The sequence below is a fragment of the Dromaius novaehollandiae genome, chromosome 14 (genome assembly GCF_036370855.1).
Source record: "Dromaius novaehollandiae isolate bDroNov1 chromosome 14, bDroNov1.hap1, whole genome shotgun sequence".
Classification (NCBI taxonomy): domain Eukaryota; kingdom Metazoa; phylum Chordata; class Aves; order Casuariiformes; family Dromaiidae; genus Dromaius; species Dromaius novaehollandiae.
Window position 1 is genome coordinate 14,549,218 of NC_088111.1, and position 16,213 is coordinate 14,565,430.

The 16,213-nt window shown below is 42.0% G+C and overlaps 1 protein-coding gene across 1 annotated transcript in view; it reads left to right on the top strand.

Annotated features, from left to right (window-relative positions):
• Nucleotides 1–16,213, top strand: part of USP7 (ubiquitin specific peptidase 7) — a 76,933-nt gene that overhangs the window by 658 nt on the left and 60,062 nt on the right. The window contains exon 2 of the mRNA XM_064520411.1: nt 265–417. Coding sequence (XP_064376481.1) covers nt 336–417 — 82 coding nt within the window. The 5' untranslated portion in view covers nt 265–335. The remainder of the gene's footprint in view (nt 1–264; nt 418–16,213) is intronic.

Sequence of the window (16,213 nt, forward strand, 5' to 3'; positions counted from 1 at the left end):
CTGCGCTGCGCCCGGCGCCCTCCCCGCCGGCCCGCGGGGCAGCCGCCGCCCCCGGCCGGTCCCGCCTCCCCTCCCCTTTCCCCCGACCGGGCGCCGCCGCCGAGATTGGGCGAATAGCGAGCAAATACGTGCGCGTCTCGCTGCCGCCTCCGGCCGCCCGCTCGCTGCCCGCCGCGGCCCCGCCGCAGCCCCCCGCGGCCGCTGCCCAGTGCCGGCCGCTGCCCAGGCCGCGCCGCTCCTCCGCCCCTTCCCCTCCCGCCGCAGGCCCGCAGCCCCCCGCCGCACAGGCCCAGGCCGCCGCCGCCGCCGAGCCCGCGCCCCAGCCCCAGCCCGACATGAACCACCACCAGCAGCAGCAGCAGCACCAGAAGCCCGGGGAGCAGCAGCTGAGCGAGCCCGAGGACATGGAGATGGAAGGTACGGCCGCCGCGGGGCGCGCCCGCCCGCACGGGCCCCGCTCCGCGCTTCCCCCGGCGGGACCGGACCGGACGGGACGGGACGGGACGGGACGGGACGGGCGGCACAAAGGGGCCCGGCCTCCCCGGGGCAAGGTGCGCGCTGTCGGGGGGCGCGAGCGGCGGCTCCCGGGAGGCCGCCGCGGGGCCGGCCCGGGCCGGCGGGGCGAGGGGCTGCGCGCCGCTTGGGGCCGCGGGGCCGGGCAGGGGGCCGCGCCGGGCGCTCCGCGGCAGCTCGGCCTGCCCGCCGCCCACCGCCGCAGCCGCGGGGCGCCCGGGCTGCGAGGGGCAGGGGCTGCGGCGGCGATGGGCGGCGGGGCCGCGGCTGCCCTCCCCGCCCCGCGGCGCCTCGGCCCGGCCCGGCCCGGCCGCTCATTGTGGGCCGCGGCACGCTGCTCGCCATTTTTAATTAACCCTCCTCGGAGGGTTATTTACCGCCGCGGCTCCGGCCGGGCCTAGCGCGGGCCATGTGTGGCTGCGGGGCCGGCGGGCCCTGATCCTGCACCGTCATGCAGTTGCGCTGTTTTCATCGAGGAGGCACCACATTTTCAGGCTGGTTTCCGACTTCTGTCCAGCGGGGTGTCTCCAGCGGCCCCGCCAGCGTTTCACGCTGTGCCTTTATCCCCCTCCCCGCCGTGAGCTGCACCTTGCCCATGTACCCGGCGATTCAGGAGCAATGTCGGGCAAACACGCGGTGGGATTTCGTATCAGCAGCAAAGGGGAGTCGCGCTGTGCTGTTTGCACCACTGGTGTTTGACTTGGAGGTCAAAAACGCCGAACTACTTAGATGTTGTTTGGAAGGTCTGGTTACGGATGCGAATATTCGGGTGAACAATAACCAAAATCTTCTGCAACACCAGGTGTTTTCCTTGGGAAGCATGGCAATTGATTCAGCAACTGGGTGGTTTTTACTTTAAAATATGCATTGAAATTATGAATAGCGAAGATATTTTAGTGGAAGTTTGTTGTAGTGACTGTAAAACTAGATTTCAGAATTAAAAGGTCATTACATAAAGCCTTGCTTTTTTAAACATAAAGCTTTATTTCCTAAAAGTTGGAGTGGCTATGTGTGTGTTTCTTGTTTTAGAAAAATCTCCAAATTAGCATTTCTGTAGCGTGTGGCAAATATATACAAGGAACTGGTTTAAAAAAATACCTCGTATTTGTATGTATGCATACACGTTACCAGCCTGCGTGATATACTTTCCAGCAGATTGTTTGATAGCCTTTAGCAGTCTGCCGTTTTCCAATATTCAAGTCCTTCAGCATAGTGACTATATGTGACATTTCTTTGATTTTTGTGGGCTTGATGCTCTACCGTGCTGGGCACGCTGTGAAATGCTGAATGTTTCTGATCAGTTTAAGGTATTCAGTACTTCTTTGGATCGCATCTCCTCTGTCAGTGGGAAAACAAGTCTGAAATACAAGTGGAAGTCCCTTTGATGATTGAGGAAAGCTTATGCTAGTGGCCACCTCCACCCGGAACAGTTTGTGTGTATATCAACATGGAGAAATCTTAATAGCATTATCTCAGAAATCTATTTGAGTTCTGTTAGGCAATACACAGCTGATTCAGAGTGATATTATTAACTTAATAATTTGCGAGAGCTTATTTAACTATTTATTTATGCAAGAAAAACTTAGGTTTCAGAGTTTTCTGGAGCACTTGATTTTTCTTGAGGAATTTGTGTTAAGTTTACCACATTGGTGAGGTTAGATTCTTGCTCCTTTTTTATTAAAAGTTTGTCATAGGTATGTATTTGTTTATTGTACAAAACAATGTCCGTCTTGTTAATGAATGGGTGTCTGTGCTTTAGCTTAAAGCAGTGAGCAAAATATTTAATAACATGTAGTTAGCTTAATTTTAACATGCATAAAACAGTGTCAGATGCCATTCTTCACTGAGTGATCACATTAGATTTAGAAGGTATGTGAAGAATGTACAGTGGAAAATTGCACATCTTGATTTTGAATTACATGAAGGTTCACTCGATTCTCTATGCAGCTGTACTAGAGGAACAGTTTTAAATGAGTGGAGTAACTGTCTTAGAAGTAGTAATAAAAGTGTGGAATTAAACTCTTCTGAATTAAATTGGATGTGATATTTCGAGTGGCTGTTCTCTTGTCCCTTTCCCTATTGACCAGTTTATTCTTCCTTGACCATCTTTTGGACAGCTGGTTTAAAATAAAGCAGAGCCAGGCAGGGATATCAGACTTCAGGAGAGAGGAAGACATTCACTTTAAAAAGGAGTAGTACTTAATCTATGCAGCACGAATGGAAGAAGCAGTGATAGCCTTGATCGGGGCAGGTATCTACTGTATGGGACCACGCGTGATACAGGCTAGCCTACTTGCAATACTTCAGCTAGAATGATGCTGTATTATGAATTGCCTTTTTGTACATTTAGTCTTCTGTTACCTGTGGATATTGTGTTTGTAATAAGCTTTATTCATACTAGGATGTGGCAGCAGTGATGCATGGAGAGAGAAACTTAAATTTACAAGGTCTGGGTTTTTTTTTAAAAAAAAAATGTTGCTTCCCTTCAGTTGAAGACAATTGCTTCCGTAGCTGAGGATAAAGTTGGACAAATGCATCATTTGCTGCTGCTCGTTCTCATCCCCTGCACCACCCCAGCAGTTTGGCTAGTGCACCTCTTTGTGACTCTATAGCGATCAAAATTAAAAAGAGAACAATTTTTTAATGTGGTTTTGTTTTTTAAAATTTTTAATTTGGTTCACGCTGCAGCCTCATTTAGCGTTGTACGAATGTGGTGAAAGTTTGGCACAGGGGTGGGAAGGAACAGGAAGGGCTGCTTGAGCTGGCGTGGATACTGACAGTTATCTTGGAACAGTGTCACAAGTAATGGATTTTGTACGTACCCCTGTTCATCGCTGCATAAAAGCACACGTTTGTAGCCGACATGGCTGCCTTCGCATCCAAACAGACTGGCCGGATGGACAGGAGCCTGCCTCAGTTTTAGAAGAACTAACAGCTTGTGGCAGCAGCTAGTGAATTACCCCGTCGAAATTCTGAAGAGTTCATTTGCCCATAGACTAACTAAATTTATTGGGGGGAAAAATAATAGTTTTTCTATACCAAAAGTTGCTTTATTGTGCAAAGGTTTACAGCTATCTCTTTAGTTACTAGTGAGTTGTTCTATAAAGTGTAATTGAATCTCAGTCCAGATATGGTATATATACTTCCTCTGTAACTTCTTTGCACAAATATATCTAACTCGGCTTCAAAGAACCTGGCTTAATACAAATCTACAGTTATGTATTTCATGAAATGCTTTCATTCCCTCCGTGGAAAGTCTCTTTTGCAGCTTAATAACTGTACGTTTTCCTTGTTTATAGCTTGAATCTTCCTCTCTAGTTTCAGCCCTTTGCCCTTAGTTATGTACTTGTGTTTCACATTATGGAAAAGCCTTTTTTTTTGGATGTAGCAAGCACATGCTTACCAAGAAAGTATCATAGTCTGTGAAAACTAGATGATTGGTAATTCAGCTTGTACACTTAAATTTTCTTTGTAACAGCTCTGCATCCTCTCAGATCACTGCTGGGTTTTTTTGAGCTTTTTGCTAGTTAGGGCAATTTAGAGTTGAGATTTGAATTCCAAGTGAGTTGACACAAGATATTTGGAAAGAACAAGAAAAAATATTTTTGACATGTCACTCTGTGCATGTGTGTATGTGAAAAGTCTGGAATTGCCCTTTTTTGCAGTTTCCGCACAATTGAAAGTTTATACCTAGCTTGCTTTTCACTGATATTTTTATCGCTACCGCCAGCATTTACTAGACTTTTGTCCCACTGTGTAATATCGGTCTTAGGTACATTAACTTTTTTTTTGGTTGTCTTCTGAATGGTTACTTCCCTCTAATTTTTTATCATCATTAATATTCTCAGTTCCTGGCAATTTAATACAATTCGCATGCATAACATACTGTTCGTTCCATTTTTTTTGCTTTGGATAATATAATTAATGGAACTGTTTTTGTTTGTGGATGATGGTCCCCGTTTCTGAAGGAAATCCTGTCCTGGCTAGCACTTTATGCTTGGAAGGGCTATACAAAACAGTTGTGGTGACACTTAACTCCGGGCTTTTTTTAACCATTGGAGTTAACACAGGACTGCTTCCTCTTCATCCTGCTTCTCTGCCTTTCTCCTTCTGAAGGCCCGTATCCTCCTTTCTTTTTTTCCTCCTGAGCTCCTTTACTGTGTTCTATGTTGCTTCCAGCCAAGTGGTGATGAAGTGCGGCTGTATGTTTGAAAGGAGAATATCCAGACTAAAGTCATCATGCGAACGTGGGTATTCGCTTGTTTATATCATCTCCTTGCCCCTTTCCTCTCTCCAGCCTTGACATTTTTCCAAGAAATGGGTGGTGCTCACATGAGGGGGGATAAAAAGGCCGATGCAGCAGACAACAACCAAAATTAAGTTGATGTTGAGGTTTAATGTCTATGCCTAAGAGTGAAGAACCAGGCCTGGTCTCTTGGTCTCTTGTTCCCGCTTTCAGTAATACTTAGTAACTCTGGAAGCTGCACTCTTGGCCTTGGGAAAAGGTGCGTGTTGCATCACGATCGGATAGCTGTTCCACACCAGCTGAGAGAGCAGCGGTACCATAGCTAGGTTTGCTTCTGTGTGCTCTTCGTGAGTTCGTAGATGGTCAGGTTTAGTAAACTTCTGTGAAGAAGTGAACTAAGTGAAATATTGGAAAATGTATGTAAAATTCAGAAGGAAGTAGTTAGCATACTAATCAAGATGAATGATATATATATTTTTATATCAGACTACTTTAGTCCCTTCCAGATGTTGCATGGTATTGACTGAATTCAGAACAGAAGTAAAATTAGCTGCCTCTTGTTACTGGGTTACTGTGCTAAATAATATAGCAAATCATGTATGTAAAAGTAATATAACCCCAAACTTTAAAAACACAATTGCAGATAGTTGTTTGAGACTGTTTGAAATGAATCAGTTTCATATCTGCAGAATAATTTATCACAGGTAAATCTACACAGTGCATGCAGCCTGTAGCAGTTAAACCAGTTTAACCAGTACACCTTGTGTGACATCATTCGATATTTGGGGTAAGGGTGAAAATGAACTGGTTTAGAGCTTGTGAAGCATCCAATTTTTCTTAAATGATTTTAAAATAAGGCATTTTTTGCTCTGGGTTGTGCTGGGAGGTGCCCTGGATTACTTGTTTTGATGTAACTTTGTATCTAGTGTCTTATGAGTTGATTGTGAGGGAGTAAAGTATTGGATGGCTTGCAATAGAAGATATAAGTAATCCACAGCAAGTGTCTAACTTCTCAAATATATTATTTATATTAATATATATAAAATCTGGTATGTGCTGGTTTGACATTATCAGCAACATGATTAACATTTATTATAAGGTGGCTTGGCAAGTAGAATAGGGGCTGGCGACTGGTGTGTTATTTGTTGAGTTATTAAATACACAGGGTTGTTTTCCAAAAACATTTTTATTGGTTACTTTTGTTGTTTAATGTATTTTCCTCAGATGGTTTCAGTATTGTAATTTGATACACTAGCAAAAAGCTATATATTCACCGAATAAAAGTGCACATAATCACTGGCAACTGCTGTAGCATAATGTATCTGTGCATATTGTTGCAGGTTTAGACTTAACTCTTACGTTTTAATATTTCCGCTAAGGCCATTTTTGACCTAGGCTTGCTGGTTATAGTAGAACAAGCTCTGTAACTTTAGAAGCACTGAGAGAACAGAATGGATTTTGAATGACCTGCCAGCAAAAGGAAGAATGCTCAGCCTGGAAGTACTATTTTATTTTAATTTGAGTTTCCGTTGCTTTGTTAAGAGGCTGAGATTTTGTCAACTAGAAGTAATTCAGCTTGTAACCAACTCTGGAAATTGATAGATGGATTTTGAAAATGGTTAAACTGTATTGAATATTTGCAGTTTGGCAAAGATGGTTTTAGCATATCTTTTGCCGTAACACCTAGGGATCTTTGGGTTACTCTTCAGTATGCAAAAACACATTTAAAGACTGTTCTGTATTGGACATAATATGCAGCTAGAACAACACAACATGATTGTTTGGCATAAGAGCATGTGCATTTTTTTTAAGCCAAATGCCTTCAAAAATATATGGACTAAAAGTAAATTGTAAATTTTGGTAAAATATCAAATTCTATGATATAATCAGTATAGCATATCTCAGTTTGTTTTTAATTGATATTTGGCAGCTGTTTTAAACATTGCTGAAATAAGTTACTCCTGACTCATTTAATCATGAAGATTTAAACAAAACTATCATGCTTTGTAGCGACTCTCTTCAAACATTTTAGGAAAACGGGGCATTCAACATCTGCAGACCTGGAGTTCTCTCTGGCTGCAGCTGTGAAGTGAGCTCTGGAGTGCACGCTCCTCCATCAGAGGAGATGTGGTACCAGGAACCTCCTATTTAAACTGGGGAAGAGAAAACACCAGCACCTCAGCTTATTTTTGCCTATGCACAGGTAGATGGACAGTATTCCAGATGTCACACTCGTGAACAACTTCAGGCTTTCCACATCAAAACCAACATCTTGGCTCGTGCTCTGAAGGATGTTGCAAGCCAGGGGAATACGATGTTGATAATGAGCTGAAATGTTTTATGAGAGAAAAGTTCCAAATGAGTTCCTAAAACTATTGCAGAAGGTATTTGCATTCTAGGAGAGGTGATGATTTTTTTTTTTTTATATAATCACACCAGTTTGATATGGAACATCATAAAAGTGCAGGAGAACGTAACTCAGAGCTTTACATTTTTTATCTCAAGTGCATTAATATAGAACTCACTTTAAATGTATAAATCTGCAAGCATTCTTAAAACCATTTTTCATAATTTCCCTTTTCCTGGTGTAGATACGAAAAGATGTGTAGGAGTTTCATTGGTAAAAGTGTCTACCATAGCTTTAAGCTTGGTCTTGTGGTGTTTTCACAAGGTGCAACAGAAAAGGAATATTCTTACAAAATAAGAAATCTCCAGCTGTGTGCACAAATTATTATTACCAACATCATTGATGGAGATTTTGATAAAAGCATGAGGATGCAAAATCCTATTAAAATTTGCCAAAGGTTTTAATTCCAAAATCATCATAGTGGTTCAATATTATTCCTTTTAAAAACATCTTTAGATCAGGGATCAGTGATGTAAATTTATTTGATAAAATGGCTAATTCTTGAATGAAAGATATACAGAATTTACATTGATAGTAAATATATTAGTAATTGAGCTGGTACATATAAACATTATTTAAGAGAAGTGAAATTATATTTCTGCTTTTTTAAGAAAAGAAGCCCGCTTCCCAATGTAAATTATTCTGTGACTTTATAGGATTTTTTTTATTCTAAATCTTGCTTCTGAGCTATGAAAATACTGGATTAGTTGCGGACTCCATTTTCGAGTTCCCTGGGCCATCGCCGTGCTGGTGGTCTGCAGTGATTCTGGGCTGTTTGAAGGCTCTGGGCAAGCCTGAGCTCCCAACCGAAAAGGAAGCAATCCTGCAAGGGTGCTGAGGTAGGCATTCCTACACAGTCTTGTTGCTCACTTGCGCTTACAGTCTACCTTTCATCCCTCAGGAGAGGATGAAGACTTTCGGGGACGTTTTAAACTTAAACTTTGAAATATTCTGCAGTTCTCCCACTGCTCTTGAAATGGGGCTGGGAAGTGGGGGCTGTAGCTTGTAGATTCTGGTTTGCAGGTCATAGGATCTGAAAGGCTGGCCATGCTGGGTCTGGTGTCTGCATTTTCATGCCTCACTGTATGCATCACTATTTTATGCATCGGCATAAAACCACTGCTGATCTGTGTCCTATTAGGCTGCTTTTGCCCCTTATGACTGGAGAAGTATCTGTGTTGAATTGCACTGATATAGCACTATACAGTATTTCAACAGCAACTTGTTGCATTTTGTTATATTGGTAGTGTCTGATCATTGTAACAGAATGGAGAGGTTTGTGAGTGTGTGGGGAGCGAACGCTGTTGGCTTTTGTTTTTTGGTTTTTTTTTTTTCCTACCTAGAAATGCACTTTGTTCCAGGCAGTCAAGACAGCTGACAGTCTTGGTACTGAGCGAAGGTAGTTTTTGTATCATCTTTGTTTTTGTTCAAGAACAGAGGTAATTACATTTGAAGGTAGGGAAGAACTTGCATGCTTCCTTCCTGCTTGTAATCCCAGGTGCTCTTCCTGGTGCAGCCAGCGCTCAGCTGTTGCTGTTCAGTAGCCATGAAATTTATCTCAGTTACGTAGTACCAGGATAGTTCTGGTAACCATAATCAGCAGTAACAGTTTTTAGTCAAAAGTTTGCCTTTGCAGCATGTCTTACCTGTTCTGTTTAGATAAATGGTTGGTTTACTTGTGTTAGAGATATTAGAGATGTCTAGATACTCAGATGCCGTTTTACTAGATCTACAAGCTTCGAATTCTAAGACAATGTCAGATGCACTTTTTTTTAAAGGAGACACTTAATTCTGCATCTGCTTTGGCACAGACTGTTTGAATCCCATTTTACTGTTCATTAAATTAAGGTAAGGGTGGCTAGATTTCCACCTTCGGGGTAGCAGAGAACTGACCTCTTCCAAAGAATTTTTCACTTGAGTAAGTGTTACTTGCTTAAAGATTTTTGAGGGATGTACCTAATTTCTGGAGGATAGTAGATATAAGTTTGAACACAAAAGTAGCTAAAATCTGCCTGTAAATTATATGCAATGGGTCAAAAACACACTACCACATGCAAAACCCTCTTGGCTAGTAGCAATTACAGTAGTTTTGTTTCACAATTTTCTTATTCTTTCTTTTCCCTCTTCTCACTCTTCCTGGGGGGTGTGTGTGTGGTGGTTTTTTTCTTTTCTTTTCTTTTTTTTTTTGTTTCCTTCTCTCCTCGGTTTCACTCTGAGTCTGTTTCAGATTCTGCTTGGAGTTCAACGCTGGGCCAAAAAACAATCACCTTAAAAACTAGTATAACGCTTTGCAATAGTGCCCTCATGCCAAAAAGGTAGTAGCCATAAATGTGTTTTTTTTCCCCTTAAAGCCTCCTCACAGTGTAGCAATTAAAAAGGAGAAGCAGTTAAAATAGAAATCTTAGCCAGAAACTGAAACTTACTGATTTTCTTTAAAAAGGCAATGCATTCTGAAATCTTAACCAAGGGATTTGATAAAAATTTATTGTCTGTTCAGATGTATTGCTTCAGTTATATATTGATTTGGAGATGTTTTATTGTTCCCTGCAAGTTTGTCTTGTCTTTTAACCTGTTCTGTTCATTAGGCTTGATGCTTTGGTTTGCACGCTGTTCGTGTAATTTAGCCTTCCAAAGTCGTAAAGGGTTGGTTTGGGCGGCACTGGATCTGTGTTATTTGAAAGGATTATTGGGGTCTCCCGTCTCCCTCTGGAGTGGAGTTGTGCAATTCCTTTATTACCGATGGGTCCCTGCTTGGGAAGTCACCTCTTCATCTTGATAATAGCATAGGTTGGTACTGAACCTTCAGGTTAAGGGAAAAATATTTAGAAAGTTGCAGGAAAAGTGGATCTAGTTGCATGTTTGGTAGTTGCGTGTTCATAAGCAGACCTGGTTATTCTGTGTGCTCTGCTTTGCCAGAAGAGCACTTTGTGTAGCTCTGCCGTGAGCCTGGTGGGCTCTGCAGTCTGCTCACTGTGCGGCCGAAGGAACAGCTGTGTCGGCTCAAGCGAGGGGAAGGGTCTAGAGGTGTGAATGAGCTGGAGGGCTGTGTGAGCTGGCATTGGCACTGCAGAAATGCATGTGGAACCACAGCATCTGTCTTCAGACTTGTAAACCTGGGATAAAATCACTTCAGCTTTATTGGTCAGTGGATCCAGCTCTCTTGCTGGATTAAGAAAACATTCTAACTAATTCTTTAAGACCTTTCAGCAGCCTAATGAACTGAGAGGTGCTAACATTAACGCAATGAGAGACAGAGCCTGCAGTGGTTCTAGTCAGTAAGTTTATCTGTTAGTCATCTTGCAAAATCTTGCAGATTGTGCATGCACCAGAACATGCATTGCAATTTAATAATAAAGAATAATCAACATTTAGGTACTTAGTGGCAGCTTTGAAGAGCAAAACTAAAGTCAAATCCAAAAAAACAGTATTGGTGCAGTGTAGTCAAAGTCTGAACAGGAGTCGCAGGACCACTCCTCATGATTTATGTGCGCATGTGTGAAAACATGCTTTTGCTAGTAAAGTTGTACAGATAGCACTGAATTCAAACTGAGCACAACATTCAGGCCTATTTTATTCAAGAACATGATTATTGTTACCCAGCTTCTGCTTGAATGTAATAGCATAAGCACATTCACACATAGCAGATCTGCATTTGAGGCCTCTGTAATCAGAGATGTTGGGCATCTCCTGTGTCCCCGGCGTGTCTCTGACCAGTACGGTGTCAGGTGGCTGTGCAGCGGTCCAGCTAACGGTGTGCAAAAAGAAGGACGATTCTAACCCCAGACTGCAGGGAGGGTCTTAAATTTTGGTCAGGGCACACTACCTTAGTTATTCTTTCAGATGACTTCTTAAATGCTCCTGGGAGCCAGGACAAGAGTATGGGTGTGGTTCTGCATAATGCTGCTCCAGAGAAAAGGTATGTTCTAGGGGAGGTCTCGGCCTCTGCCTCTTGCCTCCTCACAGGTACAACACAACTGTTTGTGGAAGCACTTAGTAACTCAGATGAATGAAGAGATCTGAGTTTAAAATAACTTCCTTATTTTGGGTTTATTTTTAACTTCACTCAGTTCACTGATCTTGTTTACTGTTTGGCCCCACAAACAGTTGGGACAGATTGAGTGAAGAGGCAGGAGGGATTGAAAACTCTTAAGCCTTTAATAATTTTTCTTTGCTTTTCCCCCCTCTTCCCCCCACCCTCCTGTATTCTGTTTGACACTCGGGCCTGTCTCCCCAAGAAAGGAGACAGGGATCTAGCAAAGTTTGAAGGAAAAGTATGTAATCAAAGCTTACAGAACTTTCAGTGCTGGTCTTACCATTCTAAAAATTGCATGTTGATCGGATGCAAACCATTTCTGGGATGGTCTTGTTCCCACTGCAGGCCTCGTTCTCGGTATCCTCTTGCTCGGTTATTCCATGTAGCTAAAAATAGTCTCTCACGTTTTCCAACTTGAAGACGCACCTGAAGGATCTTCAGCTTTCTCACACAGACTAAATGGGCTACTATTTTCTGATTTATATACATACTAAAATCTTGAACAGTTACCTCCAATCATAATCTAAATGTGTTTGCTGGGTTTTTCCAACCTCTTGTCCAAACTAGCTTTTCTTTTGGTATTTTCAGTCCTCATCAGCACAGCGATAAAAGTTTCGAGGTCATGTTTGGACCGGGACCTAGTGCTTATTGCAACTGTCTTCTATCAGCCAAGCTGCCTGGCCAGCTTAATGGCTCTGATTTAAACAGGAGCTGCTGGTTTATGAAATGTAATTGGATCACACAACAGTTTGCAGTAGGCCTGTTGGAAGAAATTTTAAATTAACCTGTTTCATTATCAGCAAAATTTATAGGAAAAGATGTGCAATTTTGGTCACTTTAAATTCAGTTTAACTGTACCTTGTGTTGTTAGCATTGTGGCCATAGGTTTGACTTAGGAATACAAAGCTGTCTTAATGCTGGAGCCAAAAAATAAATAGGCCTAGTTAGTATACCTTGAGGAAAGTACTGGCAGAGATTAACTGGGTAAATGTTAATTTTTGATCTCTCATTTTAATATACCTTGAGACACATATTAACCACCTCAGGTGTATGCTTTATTAAATCAAAGGGTAGGTGTGCAGTAAAAGTATTTGAAGTTTTGGCAGGATACAACTTTTGTAACTAGAGAGATTTGTGTTTGTGTTTTCTGATCTAACAACATTTTTGAAGTAATTGGAATTGTTGAATAATTTATGGGTCATTTCTACTCAGACTGTTGCATACTGTGAATAGCTAGTTAATGCCCAAGTGTTGTAAAACCATTCTTGGTGGCAGTGTTGCATTGCTGATTTTGACATCATGCTCAGAAATTTTTCGGAGGGGAAGTGTAACTTGCTTCTACAGTGGGAATGGGTCGCTCATCCATGGCCACATGGTGTGCCATGTCAGTTCATCTGCCCAGTAACCTCTTTCCTTAGGGGCAGTTCTGGGGATGGCACAAGCCTGCTTTATGCCACTGTATTTCCTAGGTGAGAGTGAACTAGAGGTGGCAGAAGGTGTATCTTGGAGGAAAAAGAGGTTCTGGGAATAGCTCCCTGTTTCCAAAATAATTTGTCTGGCCTCCATCCTGGTCCATCTCAGAAGAGAGCCTGGAGAAGTGGGCAACCGCGAATGACCTGCAGTTATTTTTCTAGCAGAGTAGCTTGTGCTTAGTAGAAGCCTTGTCTAGATGCTCTTTAGACCTGAACAGGGAGGAGGCTGGAGGGGGATCTGTTCCCACCCATCGCCACTGGGAAGGCATGGTGTTAACTGCCTGCCAGGCAAGGGGCGGCACCAGTGCTCAAAGGTGTAATGCAGAGTTTTTAGCACTAGACTAATGTCAGATGTTCAGTTTATATTCAAAAGATAGCTCTGTACTTGGTTATATTGATTTGGGCATGAACTTTCTGGGAGCTGGAGCACTTCCCTTGCCCCTACCACATTTCTCCCCAGTTAAATTCACTCACTGAGATCTGTCAGGGTAGGTGATACGTTGTGGTTGAATGTATGCAGGTTGCCCCCCAGGAGCTGCACAGGGGTTTGATTTGTCCCTGTTGTATTCCCTAGGAGCAAAAGAGATTTTAAGATGATATTTTAATGTTAGTTCAATACTTGGCTATACCTGAGTAACTTAGTTTTTAACCTATCCAGATATTTTAACCACTTGCTCTCTTGTAAGGTTTAGGAGAAAATAAAAATTACCGTAGATATACAGCTTGTCATAGCGGCAAGAAGCATCTTCTCCTTTCTCCAGAATTCTACCAGTTTTTAGATGTGTTTTTCAGGCAATGATGATTCAATATGAGGATTAGAGCTAGGTTGCCAGAACTACATTGAAATGCACGTTACTATTACAGAAAGTAAAAAAGTGATAGTGTAGACAGCAATACATGCCACCGGCAATAATGGCTCATCTGTGTACATCACGTGTATGCTATGATTTCCTCTGGTCCTCCATTTATTTCTGAACAAAACTCAAAAATGCCGTCATAGTCTTGAAAATACATAATGACCTAGGACACATGCTTCAGAAAGAAATTTGTCTACTGATTTTTCCATTTACACCTTAAGATAAAGCAACACGGAGGTTATGAACCTGCATAGGCAGCGATTCCGATTGATAGGTGTTGAGAAACTATATTGCCGGCATTCAGATTGCTGCTGGATAGATCTCTACCTGAGATCCGCTTATATCAAGTATGCTAGGATGTGAATTAAAGTGCAGTGATCATTTCTTTCATCCCAAATAAAGCATTCATGTAAAATGACTGCTCTATCAAAATAAAAATTCCTGATGTCTCTGGCTTTGCTCCTTACTTGTAACACAGAAAGTTAAAAAGCTGCTTTTTGCTTGACCCAGTTTTGTATTTATTTGCGTATCGGTTAAGATTGATAATGTAATAAATCAAATGAAAACTCTGCATGTTCAGCAATCTTTTTTCATGTTCAAAATGACATTCCACTTATAACTTTTTTAATGTTGAAATATTTGTTCTTTTCCAGGTAAATAAAGTATATGTATCCCTAGAGCAGCAACTGTGACATGCAGTTAGTACAGAATCTCAGAATGGTGGTGGTTGGAAGGGACCTCTGGAGATCATCTGGTCCAACGCCCCTGCTCGAGCAGGGTCACCTAGAGCAGGCTGCCCAGCACTGTGTCCAGATGGCTTTGGAATATCTATCTCCAAGGAAGGAGCCTCCACCACCTCTCTGGGCAACCTGTCCCGGTGCTCAGTCACCCTCACAGTAAAGAAGTGTTTTCCTTATGTTCAGACAGACCTTCCTCTGTTTCGATTTGTGCCCGTTGCCTCTCGTCCTGTCACCGGGCACCACTGGAAATACAGCTTAGGCAATACTATCGTTTAACAGTCTGTTTGAATAGGGTTCTTCAGGATCCCATAGACGGATCTTATAATTTTTCCAGAGTGCTTTGTACACCAGTATTGTGGGTTTTGGTTTACATATGTGCAAGTGGTTTTTGTTGTTGTTTTGTTGTTGTTTTTTGAGGCATTTAGTGAATAGATCTGGGATAATTTTTTTTCTTCTCCAGCAGTGGAATTCAGTATGCAGATGAATGCTCCATGGACAACTCAAAGCACAGAAAGAGTCCGGACCTGCTGGGCCTTAGAAGCTAGGTTATAGTTACAGTGACTTGAAAGGCAGTTGGACTGCGAGAGCACTACCCAGCGAGGTCTGAATCGTATTATGAGCTAAGGAATAAGCACTTTTGGCATTATAGTTCTTACAGGTATAACGTTCCTGTTTATCTGTGAAATTAATGAGAAATTGGATGCTAATATCATTGGGGGAACAGAAAAGAATCAAAAATACATTTTTTTTCAGAGACTTTTTAAATAACATTTGGGTCTGAGCACTGCATCACTCAAGTGGCTATGATGGCAGAAGCAATAACAGAATCTAAAACCAAAATACTTACATATGGAAAGGTGTTTCACTTTGTTCTGGGTTCATGACTCTGTGTCAACACTTTGAAGCAGATATTTTAACAGAACAGAGGGGGTGCAGCGGTTAGTATGATGAAGCAACAGTTTTTGTGTTGGGTTATGCAATCCATTACAGGTCATTGGCATACGATTTCTCCTGTGTTCGTGCAGTCTGGTCCTTGCAGTGGGCTTCTTCACTCCTGCCATGCAGCTGAGTGAAAATCCCATGGCCTCACCTCCAGACAGGAATCCTATAGCTCTGTGGAAGATCCCTAGCAAAATAGCATCCCAGAGAGTATCATCTGGATGTTTAGGGCAGTCTCTTGTTTTTTTCCCTAGGCTGTCCAAACCAAATCGAGGCAGACATATACTCACCATACCTTGTGTATGTATGTCTGTCTCTGTTTTTGTGAGGTTTTTTTGGTCTTAAAAGGGTGCTGAAAATGTGTCAAGAGTAGAGAACCATAGGAACATAAAACACCTGAACTTGGCCTTGTGAACTAGAACAAATCAAGATGTGTGTGTTTAATTTCTTTATTTTTGCATTTTTATGATCAGAGTGTGTAACAGGAAGAAGAAAGTATACCTGCTAGTTAAAAATATAGAAAATGTTTTGTGCTTGATTGCGTTTGTGAACAAGGTGAAACTGGTAAAGATTCTCCTGTTATATGTGTGGAGATAAATTTACTTTTAGCAGTTAAGATGCACAAAAGGATGCCAGTGTTGTTCCCACCGTGATAAACACAACGTATTTCCGCTTACTTGTAGGCACCTGTTTTTTTTGGTTTTGTGGGTTTTTTTTTTTTTTTGGTAAGTGAAATAACTGAATACTGTATCAAAGTGGATTTTCTTTTGTTGTTTTTTTTTCTGGTCCATGAGTACAACTTCTCCCCCTTGATAATCTCGGGGGCGGAGGGAAGCATTCTTTTTACATTTTCAAATCTATTTTGTCTTAATTCGTTATTGTCTTTTATATCTCTTATTATCCTTTATTGCAAAAGGGTGACATACCCTTTCCGTTTCTTCCTGAAAGTTTCCCCTGTATATACGGAAGTATTCTTATATGAATAAAAGTTGCAGCTAAGTTACTG